This window comes from Cenococcum geophilum, assembly GCF_001692895.1.
Source record: "Cenococcum geophilum 1.58 unplaced genomic scaffold K441scaffold_31, whole genome shotgun sequence".
NCBI lineage: Eukaryota > Fungi > Ascomycota > Dothideomycetes > Gloniales > Gloniaceae > Cenococcum > Cenococcum geophilum.
Genome location: NW_027137589.1, coordinates 326882 through 347742, shown reverse-complemented (window position 1 = coordinate 347742; position 20861 = coordinate 326882). Strand labels below are relative to the sequence as shown.

Here is a 20861-nt window from a genome sequence, read left to right as displayed (position 1 = left end):
ATCCCGAACGTATATCTGCCCACGCGCTAAAAAGGTATGCATTCTGTAGATCCCTAATGCCCTAGTAAATTTAAGAGAGCTAAGCGTAGGACTATATATTGTTAAACTTACCTCCTCCTATAAAATCACGCTAAAATTCTACGTTTGTACTAATAGCGAATTCCAAATATAATAAGGACACTTACGTCTCTTTATAGCTAGCCAATGCTTAAGCTGTAAAAATAGCATTTTTAATCTAGATCGGAAAATTAATTAGCTTGGCTTTACTATAAACGCAAAGGCTCTTACCTCTTAGCTATTAAGATCCTTCCCTACTAAAATATTAAGGTCCTTTTCCGTAAAATCTGCGGCTTCTTTTATTATGCTCGCCTTATTAAGGAAACTCCTCCAAACTACCTCTTAAGCGTTCCGATCTAATGGGCCGTACTAGAGCGCGAGGTATATTCTGCTTACAATGGCTTTATCAATTATCTTTACCTAGTTAGTTGTGAGAAATAAGATTCCTTTATAGTATTTAAGCTTACGCAAGAATATATAAATAAGGGCATTGCAATAGACATCATTAGTAGCACGCTGTTTTATAAACACGTCCGCCTTATTAAGGAGTAGAGTGGCTTTTTAGTGGGTTACTATCTTAAAGATAAGAGAAAGCTTCTTTTTAAGTGCATCCGCGGTTGTGCCTAATTCTCTAGCAGAGATCTACTCGGTTAGAAAGAACTGCAATTATAAGGGAATAAAGACGTATAACGTAAAGTGGTCTTATAAGGTATTCTAACATCGCCTCTATTATTAAGGTCTTACTAATACTAGGCAGCCCGCTAATTTAGTTATCTTAGTAAGGTAATAGTGTAACTATTATTTTATAATAGAGGTATAGTAATATACTATAGGAGGGTAATAAGTCCGCGTCCTTTGCCCAATACAAAGTTATTTAAGGTAGGGTAAGAGTCCTAAGATAAGTAGGTTTTACTAAGAGCTTAAATAACCTCCTTCTGCTAAGTAGGAATCCTAAGGTTATTAAAGAAAAAAGGGTTTTATGTAATGTTGCTAATATTAGCAACTGCGAACTTAACTATAATGCGTTAGTAAATGCCGCTTATATATAAGTAAAGATAACGCATGCTAGAGCTTATTACCTAGACTAAAACCTAGCACAGTTGGGCTGCTGATTAGGAAATCTTAATCCTTTATTTTAGTTAGATCTATATCTATCCTCTTAATTTAATCTTTCCTTTTAATTAAGCCCTTTATAAAATTAAAGATAGTTAATAAGTCCAGTATTCCTAGCGACTTGTTAATTTGTGGTCTAGCGTAATTAGGGTTAATTTGCTGAAAATACGCTATATTAACTATAATTCGGCTCTTAATAGAGACTTTAATCTTGTTGCCGTCTTTATCCTTATAAAAGGCAGTCCCTTAGTACTAGCGGTGGTAGACGCCTCTTAAGTTATTAAAAATTTAACTATATCTAATTAGCCGTGCTCTAATCTCGCTTGATTTCTAGTAGTACTCTAGAGGAAATGCCTAAAGGAGGTCTATCCGTTTCGTTTTATAAAACTTCTTAATAGCAAGCCTAAGGGCGGCTTCCCTAAATACTTTTCTATTGAAATTAAAGTAGCGACAGTCTAGATAGAAGTACTTAGTTCTACTTAATCTTATTTTTTCCTTACCATAATTAAACTTAACGCATCTTGGTTTGCTAATACCAGGATAAGTAGTATAGACCTCCGAGTTCGGCTTAAAGAGAGCCCAGAGTAGATTATACGTGATTTTATGGTTCTTAAGAAGGGGTTTAAGGCGTTTAGTTATAGATGTGTAGGTGGTTTTAATAAAGCTGATTAAGAGGTCTAAATGTTTTAAATACACTTTGTTCTTAGAGTCGATGTTTATGCTACTTTAATACAATTCTAGTTCCGGGAGAAAATTATATAGGAGGTTCTATTTAACCTATGCACGGTATAAGCCGGTAAGTTTTAATAGCGGAGATTTTCCATACTAAAGGCTTGTCCTCTCTTAGGCAGATCCCGCGGATATCTTTAAGGACCTTCCTTAGAACGTCTTGTAACCCCTTAAACTTAATATCAACGTAAAACGTAGAGTCTTTGGTTTTCTTATCTATAATTTATCTTTAGTAATTGAAGATACTTATAAAGAGTGTTATGCCTACTGATTTAAATACGATTAACAAACACGTATTAGTCTAGTTTATTAACCTCTCCTATTAGGGCCACTGGCTTAGCAATCTTGTACTAATAAGCTTTCTTATCCTAACTATGAAGAAATAGTGTTAGTAGGACTATATATACACGACTGTAAAGATATATACTTTATTTACCGTCTTATACTCTAACCTAGAGGCTCGCGATATCGCTTTAGTTTTAGGGTCTTCTAGAGCTAGTGGCTCGATAGCTAGGTCTCCTAGAGTAGAGGCGGAGGTAGACAACATATTTGTTGCTATAGCTACCTTTAGCAGCTCTAGGAATTGCAGAGCATGCTATATAGTAAGGGGCTACTAAGCTAGTAATAGAGTAGGGCTGCCCGGAGGAGTGTTTAGGGTCTTTAATATAGTTTGTATATTACCTAAAGGGTAAAGCTGATTCAAAGTATAAGATTAGAGAAGTAGCTGGAGGAGGTCAATAGTACCGGTCTGTGGAGGGAAATCTACCCAATATTATACCTTTCGGTCTATTACCGCTGTGCTGTAAATATTCACTACACCCCTCTCTAGCTATGCGGCCTTTCCCTTATCTATCCTAGCAGAGGCTAGATACGTAGTGGCATTGTTTTAATAGTGAAAAGCTCCACTCGGTAAAGCTGTAGGGAGGGGCTTGCTTATTAAGATATTATTTAGTGGTTTAAATACGCAATTATAATTGCAAGCATTGGAGCGCTAGATTATACTAGTATCCTACTAATATGGATACTATAAGTTGAATAATAGGCTTAAGGTATAGGACTGTATGCTAGGATCTCAGTCCTAGTCTTAGTTAATACGTAGGAGCTAGCTGTATATCTTAGATTAATAGAGGGTAGTATACAGAAGGACTTTAATAGGTGGCTTGCACCGTAGATCGCGGCTTAGATTCTATAATATTGTAAAAGAAGGTTGACACTAAATAAGCTAATTACTCTTTTAACCGAAGTAAATATATGCTAGTGAGTTGGGTAAGGCGTTACGAGTTCTAATTGCTAAGGGTACAGTTAAAAATGATATAATTGTTCTGATCAATACGCAGGAGCTAGGTGGACGGTTTTAGAGAATGTGAAGAAGTACTAAAGGCGGAGGAAGAATAGATGCCAATTAGTGCTCGCCTCGCTTTAGCTTGTTCTATTCCATTCCACTTTATTCTACTACACTTTATTCCATATCTTACTCCATTTTATCTTACCCCATTTTATCTCACTCTATTACTATCCTGTTTTCCCTTATATAATATAAAAGAAGGCAGATATAATGGCTCTAATTAATATATAGGATTTAGGTAGGATGTTTTAGATTAGGGTAAAGAGAGTATATATATATTAGAACCAATAAAGCTTAAAGGTATATCAAAGTCTAAAACTTAGCTGAAATAAGATAAAGTGGAGTGAAATAAAATATAGGCTGTGGTAAGACGACATAGTCCCTAGACGTTCCACTAGCTGATATATAGCCGCGCCCTAACGGTTAAGATCTTCCTTATATACCTATTGGCTAAACCAATCCCTGTATAACACGTTGTGACGTATAGGCGCTAAAATTGGAACCTAGATTTATATAAAACTACACTTTACCCATACCTATCTCACTTCATTTAATATTGCATTTCACTTTATTAAATTTCACTCTATCGTATAAAGAGGGTCACTAGCTATAATATTCTAGATCCGCTCCTAACTATAGACTAATACACAACTTCTAAGGCGGGTTGGTTAACCCTACTAAGTTTTAATGCGGAAATCAATAGATTCCTTATTAAGATTAATAAGAAAGTTAAGTAATTAAAAATAAATGGTATAATACGTGGCGATTAAGCACTCTTAAAAAACTCCCATCTTAACTTTATTTAGGGCGAGCCTATTAAGGAGCCTAGCGGCCAAAATGCAACAAAATGGCGGAAGGCCTGAGCCCGTCGCGTATATATAGATATTTAGGATGTAAACAATTACGTCTTTCTTGCTGTAGTATTAGTTATCCCGCTAACGGAATATACTAAAACAAGCTTTAATATTGTCATGGAGTACCTTACTTGCCTTAAAAACTACGAACCGTATTGTTTAAACTTAAGGCCTATAGCTAAAAAGTTTTTTAAGTTAATAGCCGTAGAATAGGGCTTTACTAGTAGCCGTGGTTACCTTAGTTTTATATAAGCCTTATTTCCTTAAAGTATAAACCCTTCTTTTATATATAACATTATACTGACTGGATTAGCGTATATTAAGCTCTAACCTACAAAACGTAACCAAGATAAAGGTATATAAACCTCTATTCCCCTTTTAAGGAGAGAGTATAACTAATTACAGCAGCGTCGCTAAATTAACAAGCTAGACCTAACGGAGAAGCTTAGTCGACTAGAGCCTAAGGCCTAGGCTTAGGTACGCAATAATTAATTAGTTATATAATCGGTGCTTAGTATTAACTATCGCCAGGGTTAGCCTAAGACTCTTAGTTATTGGAGAGGCATTCTAAAGCTTTAATCCCTTAGGACGCTTATAGAACGCTTAGTATACAAGTCTTAAGTACTCGTTAATTTGTTGCTTATATATCTTAGAGCAAGATTTATTATAAAAGGAAAGTACAATCTTGTCTAACAATTCTAAAACCAATAGTTGGACACCTTGTTCCCTAAGTTTAATATATTAATACTTATCTAAGATAAACGCCTCTTCTAAAAGTTCTCTAAGCGCTATTATGCTAGTGTATTATTAAGTTACAGATAAACTATTATTAAAGCGTCCCCGGTTAGAATTATAGCAAACTCTAGGTCTATAAAATGACCTTTAATAAGATGTCGTATCTGTAGTTAATATTAAATAGGAAATCTAATATTGCCAGGGGAGGGCCAGTACTTTTCTTTCTTATTTATAAGGCGCTATATGATTAAAAATCTCCCTAAGCTATTTTGTACTAGGATAAAGACGAGTAATTTATAGAAAAAGGAAAAGGAGAGTGGAGGACTAGCGGTTACAAATTGCTTGTCTATGTATATGCTAAAGGACAATAAGGACGCTCTTTTATTAGTTAGGATCGGCTATAAGAACGGATAGAATATCTTTAATTTATTCGGTTTAGGGAACTAAGATACTCTAGAGTTTTAGGGAAATACTATAAAAGAAGCTAGAGATTGACTCTTATCTATAAATAAATAGCATATATCGCTTCGGATTACCACTTATTACTACCTCTTCTCTAACTTAATCCGTGCCCTTATTATATAACATTTATACCTAGTAAAAACCCCTCTTATTACTTCTCTATCTTTAGTACCTAATTCTTTAACTAGCTTCCCTTCGCTGTCTTTAATAATACATAATCTGCCTTTAAATGTTATAGTTATATCCTCTATTATCTCAAATTTATAACCTCTAATCTCCTCCCATTCCCTATTAAGCGCCTTATCCCCAGCCTTAGTGGATATAACCCATATAGCTAGAAGTGCGACCGCGTAAGTCGGCGATACTAGTGGCTATAAAGGAGAGGCGTTCTGTGGACGTAAAATATTAAGTAAATATTGTTTTTTATAAAGCGTTCTTAATTATAGATAGCCGTCTAAGGAGGAATAGCGGCTGATTTAGGAATTTGTTTTAGAATAAAAGGCCGTAAAGTATATATATATTAAAGCATAACTATTATAGAAGATATAAGTAATTAGGCATACGCTGCGCGGGGTAGAATGGCCAAGCTAATATTTACCTTAATGGCAAAAATAGAATTACTAGATAACTAGGAGAGGCAGAATACAAGAAATATAAAAAGAGGTAGATCGTAGGCTTAAATAGAGAGCGGCTTTACGGAACTACGTTGCGAACAATTAGCGAAGTAGGGTTAAATGAAATTTATAAGGGAAAATAGAGGTATTGCTGCAGCTAATAGGTTTATGGCTACTTAGACGTTAGTGCCTAACGGGAAGGCTTATATAAAAGAATTGCTAAGCGGCTACCTCTTAGGCTAAGCTACGGCCGGATTTACTCTGCTCTACTATTAAAGCTTTCTAACACAGAATATTATATATATAATTAGGCTACTAGCCAAACAGTAGAACGGGTAAGGCGTCCGCTATAACGCGCATTTTAGCTATATATTGGAGTCACTAGATATATATAGCCCCTCCGCCAATAAAATATCTTATAAGGATTGGATTCTCGTAGCTCGTTCTTATTTATAAGGTAAATTAACTAAAAACTAAGTTTCTACAGCTAGTTTATGCGCCTTTATATCGTATATATGAGTTAATCAATTATTAACGCCCAACTTTATGTTATTTATACTGCCGCTTGGTTTCAGCTGTGTTATATAATTTTAATTAGCTAGCCAAGTTGTAAACGGAGTTTTAGCCTTACATTCTCTATCGTTTATAGCATTATAAGTAGTAATAAGTGGCTCTTACTTACCGCCCTTAAAAAAGTAATACTCTTGCGGACCTTCTCATACAGCCCTTATATTAGGAAATGCGCTATAAATAGATTAAGCTAGAAATGGAATATATAATAAGAAATATTAACCACTAACTAGCACCAAAAAGACTAGTCCTATTAGTAGCGCCGATTAGGATAATATATAGCTCGCACCTTTACGCACCTTTACATAGTTATATTAGGAAATAATATTTATAAGAACGTCTTTTTACCTATTATATGGTTCTTCTAGGTAATAAAGTCACTGCGGCCACCCTCCTAGTTTTCTAGCTTACTGCCCTTAGTTAAATTCAGTCAGCTATAAGTTTCTAATCAGCTTTCCTTATTTCTAAGAACAGTAGACGTCAAAGTTAATTAGTAAGTAAGCCTTAGAATACTCTATACTAAGAACTAATATAAGAAGTATATCTAGTTATATCTTATTCCGTATACACGCAGGAATAAGTCTAATATTCTTACGAACACTCTAAGGACGGCGAATTCGTTAAATATTCGAATTACGCTAGAACGGACACAAGGTATTTTAGCAATATAATTTAGTATATAGATATAAAGACATCGACATATTTATATAGAGCGTGTTTAAGAAGCGGATAATTATATTAAAGAATAGGTTGTGAATACCAATAACGCCCAAAGAGGGTATAAGAGCTAGCAATAAGCGAATAATAATAGGCTATTAAAAAGATATCTCTAGTATTCTAAGCTCCCTATACTAGCATTAATTAGGTTAGATAAAGGAAGTAATAAGTATATGCTAAGTAAGGCGAAGAGTCTATAATTTGCTGGTCCTCCAGTAGAAGGTTTATATTCTGGCTATATCCTACAATCCCCTACCCTTAACGCGTCTACTAGCTTCTAAGTAAGCTTAATAGTTTCCTCTAGCTCTAACTTCGCGTAGTTTTTATTATCCTAGAAAGTGGCCGCCTTAAAATCTATAAACTTCGCTTTCTTGCCTTTAATTACAATATTATACTTATTTAGGTCTCTATAGACGACTCCTACGGCATACAACTATAGTATAGTATCTTTATAGATCTCTAGATCCTTTATATCTGGGTAACGGCTATTAAAAGCTTTTATTAAAAAGCCTATAACCCGACTTTTTATTTCTTTATAAATATAGCCTAAGAACTTTAGCGTAAATGTAAACCTATGCATCTTAAGAGCACTATAAGCCTTAATCTCTATATAAAGAGCTTTAAGCTTATACCCGAATCTAGCAATCTTTAAAACGTATATCTTCCCTTATACACCTATAAATAAAACTCTATCGCTAATCCGACCGACTGGAGTAAGGCCTAGAAAATTATAGTATTAATAAGAGCGTATAGAAATAGGGAGTTGATATAACTAGTGCGGTTTAAAGGTATCTACCAGATATAAGATCCTATAAGACGTCTTATAGACCGTAAGCGTATTCTACTATTTATTCCAAGCTAGGAAAGAGCGCAATTTTATCAGTATCCTTAAGCTATCGGTTCGATCGGTTATAGGTATAATATCTATATGTAAAACCAAGACATAAATAATTTATGCGCCTCTTTAGATTCGGTAAAGGTAGTTATTATCCTCTAGATTAAGGGACAATACTTCCTCCGTGCATTTTATATGTAGCTATAATAACGCTCACTAACGACATATAGGGAGTTCTGCGGATTTTCTGATTTAGAAAAGCCGTTAGCAATAGTAAACAACTTGGGATTAATAACTGGAATAGTAAATAGTAAGAAGATGGTGATATACCGTACGTTAGTAATTAAGATGCAGAAGCCTACTTTCTGATTACATAGTGCTAGCGATCCTGATGGAGGAGACACTAAGTCGTATATAGCTGCTTACCATAGACGATAACTAAGAAGGCTCAAGCTTTCATAGCACCCCCACTTAACACTTTATTAAATACGTCAAAATCAACTTCCCCTCCTTTAAGAGCGCATAATACTAAGGTACACAGCCTTAAAAGATAACAATAACATTGACTAAAGAGGCTTAAACTAATTATTTTATGGTAAAGGTATTAGAGCCCTTTCTAATAGCCCTCTGGATTTAGAACCTTTATAGATATAATTACATATATACAGCTCTTGCATAAAATTTCGTCACCTTAGTCCTATAGTATTTACTTAACATTTAGACAAATGTCACTCCGCTGCCTTAAATGGTTCCTAGTGCTTTGCTAATGAACTTTTAGGAAGCTTCTTAAATCTTCTATACTTATAATATAATTATGCTAAGACCACTACTAACCGTAATATAAGCGCGAAGGCTATGCTAAGCAGGATTTTTCAACCTATACTACCTTCTCGCACTGCCCTTCAAAGTATACAACACCGCAGTGTTATAGAACTTGTAGACGATAAATATTCCACAAAAACCCTATAGAAGCCGCCGAAGATTGGGGTCCAAAATTGTAAACTTTGCCAAGCCTACTTCTTACTGGTTTATTTAAAAAAGTTCTGCGGCGTATAAGCGAGCGACAGAAAACTTAGGTTAAATTTTCATTACCGGACTCTAACGATCCGCATGTTATAAGTGGCTCTTACTTACCGCCATTAAAAAAGTAATACTCTTGCGGACCTTTTCCAGCCCTTATATAATAGGAAATGCGCTATAAATAGAATAAGCCGGAAATAGAAACCTAAAGCTTGAGCCCATAAGTAACGCTGCGTATAGGCTTTACTGTTATAGGAGTAAAATTAATGGAGAGACATCCTCCTTGTAAAGGTAGCTCCTGTATTAGCTAAGTAAAACTTAAAGACAATATCTGCCCGGCTAAGTCTTCGCCCTTACAATGCTATAGCTTATGCTTTACCTATTCTATAACTTCCTCTCCGTTTTCTATCTTTTCAACTATATCTAATAGCACTTTGCCTAGCTTCTATAACCTATTTAAAAGAAAAATCCTAAGTAGGGTAAACCGTCTCCCATATAGGGGGGAAACGCTTAAAGTAGGGCGGAGACTAATTATGTCTAAGACCTATAAAACTGTTAACTTATAAAAATCTATAATATTTATAATATTTACCTTAGCTTGCTTAAGTTCGTCATTAAAGGAGACCCATTTAAAGAATTTTTAAGAAGAAGGGGCATTTTTTATCTAAAGCCAATTATTCCCATTCTCTACCTTATATTCTACCTATTTAATCATTTCTGGCCCGCCTTTTATAAGTATAAGATTACCTAAGAATACCGTACGTTTAACCACTAAACTATTAGAATTAAATATCCCTAAGAAGATACGTTTACCGTAATATAGGTGCGAGCTATAGTGCTAGCACTGCCGTGTATAGTAGAGGGCAAAAATATCTTTAACCTATAGAACTATTAGACTAATATAAAGGGTATATAGCATCTTTTACCTCAACACCGTTATAATTAGTATTAAGTTTATAAAAGCTCTATAGGAAATCTTAAGGAGAAATAGGAGGACAATCTAGTCTAAAAATTAAATTGTCCTTTGTAATCTCCGGCAGCTTTATTACAATGTTATTCTTAAAAGGTAAAAGCGCTAGGTAAGGTTAAAGTAATAATAACGGGAGTAGAGGTCTAGTGGCCTCTTTATATAGGACTAGAGGATATATATTTATATATAGTTTATGGCATATTCCCTTTACTTATAAATATTAAAACAATTTTTATAAGTTGCCTACATCTCTTCTATAAGGTGCGTTGATGCTTAGGCGCGCATTAGTGCGATAATATTTCTTAAGAACGGGTAGTATTATGTGGGCCCTACTTAACTAAAAATCAGCCCTACTAAATAGCTTTTATTTACTTATATCCACTACTTACACCTTTAACTTAGCAATATCTAGGCCATAGATAGCTTCTGGCATTAACAGTAAAGATATAGATAATTTAATAGCCTATATAGCGACATAAAACTAAGAGAATTCCTCTTTAAGGATATCTAATATACCTTTTTGTATTATACCCGCCGTAATAACAATAGACAAATATATTAATCTATACTTAGAGGTTAGTACTAACGCTAGAAGAGGTATAATAGTATATTAATAAATATAAACTAGAAAGCTAGAACTATTACTATAATAATCCTAACTATAACCCCTAACGCCGTTTTACTTAAAAAGTTAACTTTAGTACAATATAACAATCTATAGACTCCCTATCTATATATACCCGTATAGAGTGTAAATAAGGCTATAGTAAATATTAGCTATTAGGCCGTTAGGTTTAAGTAATAGACTACTAAAATTTAAGGTTTTGGCAGATTACGAATCCTTTTAGCAAAAGAGTGGTGAGATATTAGGTGCTTTATATAATACGCCCTAGATTTTTAAAGGGTATAGAGGTGGAACCGCTTATATATCTGTATAAGTCCGCAGAGTTACTACCTCGCAGTAGCCGTTATAGTTTAAGGGTTAGATTGGTATTCCAAATATGCGGAAGGTCCCCTATTAAGAACGGTAAAATATAATGGATTTTGCGGGCTGTAATGGCTGTTATACTATATATAGGGGACTATAGCGTAGCAATTAACTATATTATTTATTACCGTGCCGTTTATGCAGGTGGGAATTCATAGAGGGCCTAGGTATATATTAAGATAGTCCTAAATAAGCTTAGATTAGATTGGCGGAAGGTCCTAATATATATTAAGAGGGTTAAAGAACTTAGGAAGGTCCCAATAAATATCAAGATAGTCCTTAAAATGGATTAGTGGAAGGTCTAGATATATATTAAGATCGTCCTAAGGGAACTTAGGGGAAATTAATGGAAGCTCTTAATATATATTGGGATAATACTAAAGGAGCCCAGGGGAAATTAACGGAAGATCCTAATATACGTCGGGATAATCCTAAGAGATTTCAACAGGCGTACTTTCCTCCTCTATACTAGGTGGCAAGGAACTATCTAATCTAGGGCGCTTTTTTTAGGAGTGCTTAATTTCCGCCGGCCTTTTCGCTCTACTAGAGCTCTAAGGGGCGTTCTAAGCTTCGGGTTAACTTATTAAGTTAGTATTAGCGTAACCGAGATATATATCCTTTAGTTGCTTCTTTAAAGAAGCCAACTCTATCCATTCTAGGTATTGCGGTTAGGTCTATAACTAAGCATTTAAGACGAAAAATTCTCCTAAGGTTATATGCCTCTCGATACTATTAAGAGTTAATTATTAATATAGTAAAGGCCTAAGGAAGAACTAACATTATGCTGTAGTCTATATTGCCAAGACTAATGCGTATTCTAGGTTTAAAAAGATTCTATTTCTGGCTAGTAATATCGTTATATTTTAATACTTCTTCTCCTAAAGAACAGACTAACTTCCTTGCCATACTCCTAAGGCTTTCGCCATTTTCGAGCTTTTATTTTGCCTCCTTTAAATACTTTACTATAATATCTATCCTCTTAGATAGGATAGACTTTATTAACCTACGGCTAACTAGATTTTTGTTATTCTTAAAAACGTTAGCTAGGTTATAAATTATAAGCTTATTATCGTCTCCTACTAGTCCGGTATATAGTTCCTATAGGGCTTTAGTTAATCCGCCCTTAGCCGGATTATAGAGTAAGCGAAACGTATCTAAGTCATTTAGGTTTAGGGACAGAATTTTTACGCTAATAGTAACAAGTCGCTGCACGGCTGTTTGTGGTAAGGTCTCCAGTTTTACTTCTCTACCTTTATAAAGCGGGGTTCTTGCTCCCTTATAGACTAAATTTCCTCCATAAAGCGGGGTAGGGCGTTTATTAGAAAGTATAATTTCCTTAGGAACTAGGAATAATAAAAAGAAGTTATATAGACCTTTCTAAGTCTCTAGAGTTATTAGAGTCGCTAAAGCTACTAGAGCTTTTAGGGCTATTAAGATTATTAAAGTCTTCTAAACCCCCAAAATTACCAAAGTATTACTTAAGCTAAGCGCCTCTATTTAATTAATATACCCAATAAAAAAAGCTTCTAGGAAATTCTCTACTACTCTATTAAGAACTTTAATTCCTTTAGTTTCGCTAATAAAGCGTAGGTATTACGCAACCCGCTTAAGCTTATTTAATAATAACTATTACGCGTAAGTAACACCTTAGGAAAGAAGTATTAGAAGGTAAACCTACAAAAGAATAAGAATTAACGGTGCGAGCTAGCTGTAAAAACGCATTGGGAAGGACTGCTTCTCCCTTCTATAGTAAAGAATAATTAGCTTAGGTAAGAAAGGACTATAGAATAAAATTACCATAGCGCTAATAAGCGTCTTATTACCCTGCTGCTAAGATATAAGTATTACAAGCCTATTAGGTTATTTGACCTAATAAAAAAAGGCAGCTAGGCGTAAGAGTAGGAGAAGTAGGAAACAGTATAGGGGGGTTTCGTTGCAATTATAACGAAACTCCCCTATAATATTAGCTTGGCGTATATTAGCCCCCTCGCCTCATTATCCCTAAGACGCCACTCTCTACCACTACAACTCGTGCTCCTCTAAAGATCTACAATAAAAAACTAAACAGCTAATTAAAGTAAGAATATACAGCTATCTCCCTGGCTAATTGGACGTAGCTTACCTACCGTAAAGTCTAGAAGCTTCCGTTAATTTTCTTTTTAACAATACAATAATGCGTCCCGTAAGAATTATAGGCTAAAACGCCTTAATAAACCTAAAAATGCTTTAGATCTTAAGGGCGTAAGGTAGGGATAAGTAATATATAAAGCTGATTTTGCCCCATTACGCTAGGGATGCATAATTGCCTTTACCGTCCACTATACCAGTTGCCTTGTCGCTTTCTTCTATAGGTCTTATTTATTACTGCCCTAACTTCACTATTTTTACTACTCCTTTTAAACTATTCCCTGGTCTGTCCCGTTTCTATTAGCTATTTACGGCCACTTTACTCTTTAATATAGATGCTGCTTCTTTATTTGGCAGCCTCTTATAGCTTTCGCAGCCTGTAGCTAGGATCGAGATTCCAGATGCAGCGCCTCATAACCTATTGGTATGGATCTGGAAAGAGCGCCTTTAATAATATCAGAAAGGCATCCTAGCTTAACCACTTCGTGTTAAAGCACTGTTTTATTATATAAACAAATCACTATAGGCCTAAAAGGCTAGCAAAAAGCATATTTAAAGGAATATTCTATAGGCCTGCAATACTAGCGCCCTATTAAACCGGCAGAGGCTATATAGCATAAAATTCTTTACATTTACCTAGATGGGAGAACTACGCGTAACCTCTTATTTAACTTAATTGATCTTTTCCCCGAGACTAAAAAGGAGATTCTTTATCTTCTTTAAGAAAAAACTAAAGGGTATTAAATATGGGATACTATCTATTTAGCTTTATTATTTAAATATTTACGGGGTCGCCCTAACATAATTATATTCTAGGTACGTTTAATATCTTCTACAGTATCTATTCTAATTAAATTGCAGACTCTAATATAAGATATTCTTAAAAACTTAGAGTAGTATATTAAGGAGGAAGGCATAGAGAGAGTTTTCTTTTAGAGGCCGCGTCTACCTAGTATGGAGTCTTAATAGTAATTATTTGTATTTAGATTAGAGGGTGTTAATATTTCGGTATATAATTAAATTTGAAGTCTCTACGTCTTTAGGCCTACTTGCACTATAATGTAAATTCGTGTCTATACACATAAGACCCTTAAAATCACAGTGCGTGCAGCAGAAGAAACCCATAATAGTAGCGTTGTTATCTTTATTAGCTGTATAGTGCTCCATTAAAGGGTACGTTCCGTTAAATATCCCTATATCCCTAACTAATACTTCCTCCTTTTCTCTTAACAATTCTATATAGATGGAGGGCTATTTAAACTATTAATTGCTCTAGTAGTGCGATCTACTATTATTAGTATCAACCCGCTTAGCGCCAACAATATCACCCAGTTCAGCGTCTTCTAGTTTAGCATTGACGATATTAATTAACTTACTATATTAAACTATCTAGAAACTACACCTATTACTAGCAGCTAATAGAAAGCCTTTTACATATCATTTAGCGAATAATTAGGCGAATTGGACTATTGGAGACCGATTATAATTGATAAATATGACTTTTAAGGGCGGTAATAGTTGGGATAGGGTTACTTCTAACCTTAAAAGAAGTGTATGGGCTTATTAGAATAAATATAACCAAATTTTTCTTACCGCTAGAGTACGTAAAGAATGGACGGATAAAGAATATTCAATTGCATACTATTTAAGGTCGCTCGGTTGCTAATACGTGTATATTGCTAGATAGGTGCCACATTTACTAGCTTATATTTAGGAGCTAGATATATACGTCTTATGCTTATTCTCTTAATCTTGCTTACATCTTAGGTCTTAATAGAATAGCAAAAAACCCGGTATACTAGACTTGCGTTTAATAGAGGTTTGACAGCTATTACTAGTTAGTTCCCATCTTAAATAAGTCTATAATCTCGTCCTTTTCTTTTACTAATAGGTTATAAAGATTGTAGTTGCGAATAAAACCCTTTAAAATCTAACCGCTTCTAAGAAGCAGGATAAGTGGCTAGAGAAGGATAAGGCCCTCCTCCTAACCCTATATAGTAAAAAAAAGCTATAGAAGGAAATTACAAAGCATTTTCCATATAAAATACTATGGCGATACGAGCATAAATATAATAGTTTAAGGCCTAAAGCGGTGGAATAATGGATAGCTAACGAAGAGACACTCCTTACGAGCCTATGTAAGGGAGGCATGGAATAGCGGGATATCTTAAAATAGTTACCCAGAAGAACGCGACAGTTATACGCGTAGTATTATATAGATATGTTTCCCTATAAAGCAATGAAATGGAAGTAAGCAGCGCTATATAGGCAGGACTAAGAATGTGTTACTTAAAGGCGGGTGTAAGTTTTTGTAATTATTAAAATTTTTATACTTATCTTAGTTAGTTTTCAATATTATATATAGGACGATTATATAGAATAGTATTATTGGCAGGCCTTTACATTACCTCTTTCTAGTACTAAATTTTAACTTCCTACCCGTTAGCCTACTAGTTTATTATATATAGTTTTATAAAGGCTAAGTTTCTTAAATAGAAAATCACGAAACTTTATAAGAAATCCGCTATAAATAGATTAAACTAGAAATTATAGTAGGCTGGGCCTTCAATGGTTCCTAGTGCTTTGCTAATGATATAATTACGCTAAGATAACCACTGACCGTAATATAAGCGCAAAGGCCATGCCAAGCTGGATTTTTCTGCTTACGGTTCCCACACTACCTTCTTACACTGCCCTTTAAAGCATACGACACTATAATATCACAGAACTTATAGACGATAAACATTCTATAAAAACCCTATAAAAGCCGCTGAAGATCCAAGTCTCCTATAAGCCCACGAGCGACATTAGAGAAAGGGAGAAAATTCTAAAAGATATAGCGGAGTTTGCTACTAAAAAGGAGCGGCGTTCGCGGATAACGCCTAAAGAAAAGATTACGGAGAATGGGTTACGCTTGCGACGTCGACTTAAGAGTAAACCCGCATTAACGGTTCTGTTACAGCCAACTCCACTTAGATATATGGCACAAGTACAATATTAAGTAGATTACTATTCCTTCGCAGAGAAAGCAGAAAGTAAAGAGGTTAAGATTAAGGATAAATATTGGATCGTGCTTAATATACAGCCACGGGAGTATTTCCACGTATCCTGTCTTAAAAAAATGCTCAACTTACCTTTGCTCGCCCCTATACGCTTCAGACTTAATATAGATTATTACCAGTGGAATTAAGATTGGCCTTAGATATAGGGTTTAATGTTACGGAAATGGTTTAAATATAGTAGCTGTATTAACCTACGCAAGATTGCGGGATATATTAAGGCCCATAAAAGATATATAAAGGAAGAGGCGATTATAATATAGCTTAGATTGAAAGGAAACTAGCGCACTAGCGTAAATACAATAATGAAGAGGGAGGGTGTAAATGCCCTCCGCTGCCGGAAGCACCAGTAGAACTATTCCTAAAGGAGTACTAAATGAATAAAGGCGACGTGTGTCCCCTCTCTAAGGTACTGCGATATCGGTATGTAGAAAGGCTAGCGTTAGTAATCTAGGTTAATAGCCTTTTAAGCCTAGGCTTTTTAGTGTTTTTAGAGCAGGAGGAGGATTTCTGTTAAGTAGGGCTGGTGTCTAGCTGGTATTAAGGCTGTTATTTCCAATCTAAATGCTTTTAATTATTTTAACTCCCTATGCTCCGTTTTAACCAGCTATATATAAAAAGAATAGGATAAATATATTAAGAAGATTATAGGCTAGGCCTCTAAATTTTCTATAACGTTATAAAACTTCGCCGCCCTAGACAAAATTAGATAATAAAGAGAAGGCGAGATTCCGGAGACTAACTCCTTTAGGGAGATTAGAATTATTTCTTAATATTAGCACGGTATATATAATTCTATAAACAAAATAGTAAGGAAATCTAGTAGTAAATAGGATAAAGTGCTATAGTTATAATAAACCTCACTCTATAAGAACGGTTTAGGAGATTCTAAGGATATTATAGCGGCCTTAATAAATTACTTCCCTTATAATATGTGCCAGTGCGCCCATACTGCACCTAGCGTTTAATCTGGGAAACAATTAAATATATCGTCCTACTTTATATCTATCTTGTTCTTGTACGCGAATAAGCGCTAATTATCCAACTTTAGCTATAGCCGACGTGTTCGGACTTATACGCGCCTATGCTCTCTATAGAGCCGCCCGTCAGCAGCGGCGGCGGCGCTAGTATTAGAATTACTACCGCCTAAGCTTTCGCTGCCTAAGCTTTAGCTACCATTCTTAAAATCGTCATCTCTATTATTGTTGTCTTCGTTATCGTCTAGACCAACAGCATTATTATTAGCCCCTTTACCGTACGGACTACGTGTACTAGTTTTGCTGGCGGTATAGTTACTACTTTACTACGTTAAGCTTGGACTAGCGTATATATTTAGCGTATCGTTATACCAATAGCCTACTAATAGCTATAAATCCGACGTTAACTGCGTTATACGGATAAGTTGCCCTACGTTACCGAGTAAGTTATGTATAATTATTAATGGTTTTAAAGACAACTTTAACGTTATCTTATTCTAATATACAATTGCCGTTACTAACGTCGTGTATTCTGGCACCTAGTAAAGGGTAATATTAGCTAATAGTCCGTATAGTCGCTCTGTCTATAGTTAACGGTGCAGTTATATACTACCTTCGCTCCTTAAGAGGATGTTTAAAGGGAGGTAGACTAAGTCACAATGTTTGCTTTAGACCTAGAGTGGCGGCGTACTGGTAATAACTTTAGATATCGCAATATTCTTATAGGCCTTATGCTCCCGTTAAGCCGTTTAAAACTTATTCCTATTAGACCGCGCCGCTTATCCTAGAATAGACGATTGCTACGTTTATATCACTATAAAGTTGCTATACTAGCCCTATAGGACACCTCCTAGTTGCCAATAGGGTCGTCCTCGCTACTCTCCCTAACCTTACTATCACTACTATTGCTTTTATCTTCGCCCGTATATATATCCTTATTAACGTATTAATCGCCCTCTATTTATTTATATAGAGAGACTAATTGTCTTAAGGGCTCTAGCGGCCCCGTGCCTAGCCTATGCCCTTAATATTTACTATCCCTACTATTTACTAAATTAAGGATATCGTTTTAAGGTAAGTCCGGGATGTTAGCGTTATTGTCTTTATTACCACTATCTAGGTTATTAGCATTTAGATTATTACTAGTTCTAAGAGGCAAAATTAGGCTGCCGCGGCCTAGCGGCAGCGTTAACTTTAGTATGCATATAGGACTAGATATAAGGCTCTCTACCTATAGCTAGGCCGACCTCCTCCGCTTTACTAAATAAGAGTCTTCTAGAGCTAGTTCTAAGGTTAAGTCTAGTACTTCTACGGAGGAGATAGCCGTATTAGCGGATAAAGTGCGCTTCCGCTTATGTGTTATAGACGGCCAACTCATTATACCTAGATTTTTATAAAGAGGTTCGTTCTACTCTAACAGACTATTTTTAAACATATTAAAATAGGGGCTTTATAAGTCTGTAGGAAGATTACTTACTATTATATACGCCTCCAGTATTCTCTATAAAGGGGGCGCATATACTAGCTATGTTTAGACTATTATCCTAATATTCTAGCAACCTGCTACCGGATTAGATATCCCCTATACTATAACTTGCTTTAGCTGCGTCGTCCTTAAGGACTAAAGGAAATTTTATCATTAATTAGTAAATAAGAGCCGTAGCGCTATTAATATACCTACCTAGACTGCTTCTATTAAACAACTTATCTATAGCTAAGTTTATCTCCTTAACGCCTATAGCCTAGTTAGCCCCTTTCTAGCTAGGCTAGTAACTCTATAGTATCTATAGAGGAATAGGGCCAAGACCACCTTTGCCGTCTATATATATGTATTAGCTGATATTTATTATCTTATACCGTTTAAGACGTAGATAATACCTTAATATAGCGAACCTAAAGAATTAATAGCTCTTACCGGAGCTAGTAGTCCCAGATCTAGAGAACGCGACACTTTAGAGTCTGGTAGATTAGTTAAGAAGTTATTAATATCGGCCCACTCTCTATTATATTCCGGGGAACCAGCTTTGCCATAATTAGGCTCCGTCATTTTAGGCTTCGCCTTAGGCTTAGCCTTAGATTTTGTTTTAGGCTTAAGTATTAGAGGAATATAAGGAATATATTTCATAGGAGGAAGTAAAGGGGTGAGTAAAAGAGTGCTAAAAGAGGAGGCTATTTTAGTGCCGAGATCTGCTGGCTTCTCCGGTTATAAGGATAGGAGCTAGTCCAGAGGTTAAAATATATAGCTACCTCTCCGAGCTAAGAAGTGTCACTTTATATACCTTACTAACAACGCCGTCTAAGGTAGGATTGTAAGGGACCTATATAAATGCCCTATCCTAGCGTAGAAGCTTAGTTATAGGGGGTAATATAAGGGAGCTGCCTGCATTAGGGGGAGTAAGGATTAGCTTAAAGTCCCATCGCCCTTAACGTCTTTAAGACGATTATATATCGTACTTATAGACGCCGCGGAAACTCTATTGTAATAAGAGTATATATAGCTCCCTGGGCGATTAGCTAGTAAATATTATAAGAAACCCTCTAGACCGTTCTTTACATCTTAGTATATCTACCTACGTTATAACCTACCGTCCGCATCTTTTAGCTAATTAAGGATCTATATTACTTCGAACGAAACCGCCAATCACTAGCCAATTCTTTAATTATCGGCTAACCCCTTACGTAGGATGAGGCTATGTTAGATAACGCATTAATAACCAATTCTTGCTAGCATTGCCCCACGCCGGTTAGACGGTTGGCTTAGAGGGCTCTATTTACGTCTTATAGCGCGCCTAACGCTATTACTAAGCTATTATTGGCCAACTTCTAGGCACTAGCTCCCTGCTGGTTGTATTACAACGTTATAGCTATGCTAGACACTTTATATAAGGCGGAGCATCCTATAGGGGCCACTATGGCAACGTAAAGGTTATAAGAACGAAATTAATGCCTTATACTAGTAACTTACCGCGTTACTACTAAGGGATCTAGCCCTAGCGGGACACGGATAATAGAGCGCGGATTAGTCAGCGTATTCTACTAAAGGGCTAAAGTTGGAGAGTGCGATGTAAGGTAATTAGAGCTAAGATAATGGCATAAGTGCTATGCATTCTTTAGCTAAAACATACATTAGGTAGTGCGTAGCGAATGCTATCAGTAACCCTAAAGTAAAGAATAAGTTCCTAAACGCACAGGCCAGCGTTAACTGTGCAACCGGTAGGAGGTATCGCCACTTTAACCGCAGCCGTGACTCGCCTAAGAGGAGAGAGTGAAAGTTAATGAGAGAAGGATAGGGAGAGTGTGTGAGAGAGGAGAGGCGTCTACAAACTGCTTGTGGGGACGAGTTTAGAAGCGGCTTCTTTAGTAGCGGCTTAGGGTGCCTAGAAGTAGACGGCATAGTATATATAAAAATAAGATAATAGGGAGGAATGGATTAACGGAAGTAGAGTTAGGGCCGGTGCATATGCTGCGGCAGAGTTTTTTTAAAAAAAAAAGCCTTATAATAGATGATTGGGGCGCAATAGAGGGGGCGGCTAAGACGGACGGAAGAAGAGCGAGGGGAGGGGAAGGGAGAGAGTAGAGAGAAAAAGTTAAGAAGAATAGAGGATAAAAGACAGCAAAGGGAGGGCCTTTTATGGTTGGTTGTTAAGGAAGATTGCTAGTTAGGGTGTAGCGCCAAAGTTGTAAGTAAG

At 35.8% G+C, this 20861-nt stretch overlaps 2 protein-coding genes across 2 annotated transcripts; one reads left to right on the top strand and one right to left on the bottom strand.

The window, feature by feature from the left end:
* Positions 1–1551: 1551 nt before the first annotated feature.
* Positions 1552–2119, bottom strand: K441DRAFT_517696 (uncharacterized protein; the record flags this gene model as incomplete). The annotated part of the gene is given in 3 exon segments (XM_067642123.1): positions 1552–1891; positions 1904–1938; positions 1997–2119. Coding segments are annotated over 3 exon segments (498 nt in total), but the record flags the coding sequence as incomplete, so codon positions are not given.
* A 2015-nt stretch (positions 2120–4134) lies between these two features.
* On the top strand, positions 4135–4311 carry K441DRAFT_569593 (uncharacterized protein; the record flags this gene model as incomplete). The annotated part of the gene is made up of 1 exon (XM_067643871.1): positions 4135–4311. A coding segment is annotated over one exon (177 nt), but the record flags the coding sequence as incomplete, so codon positions are not given.
* Between the last annotated feature and the right edge of the window lie 16550 nt (positions 4312–20861).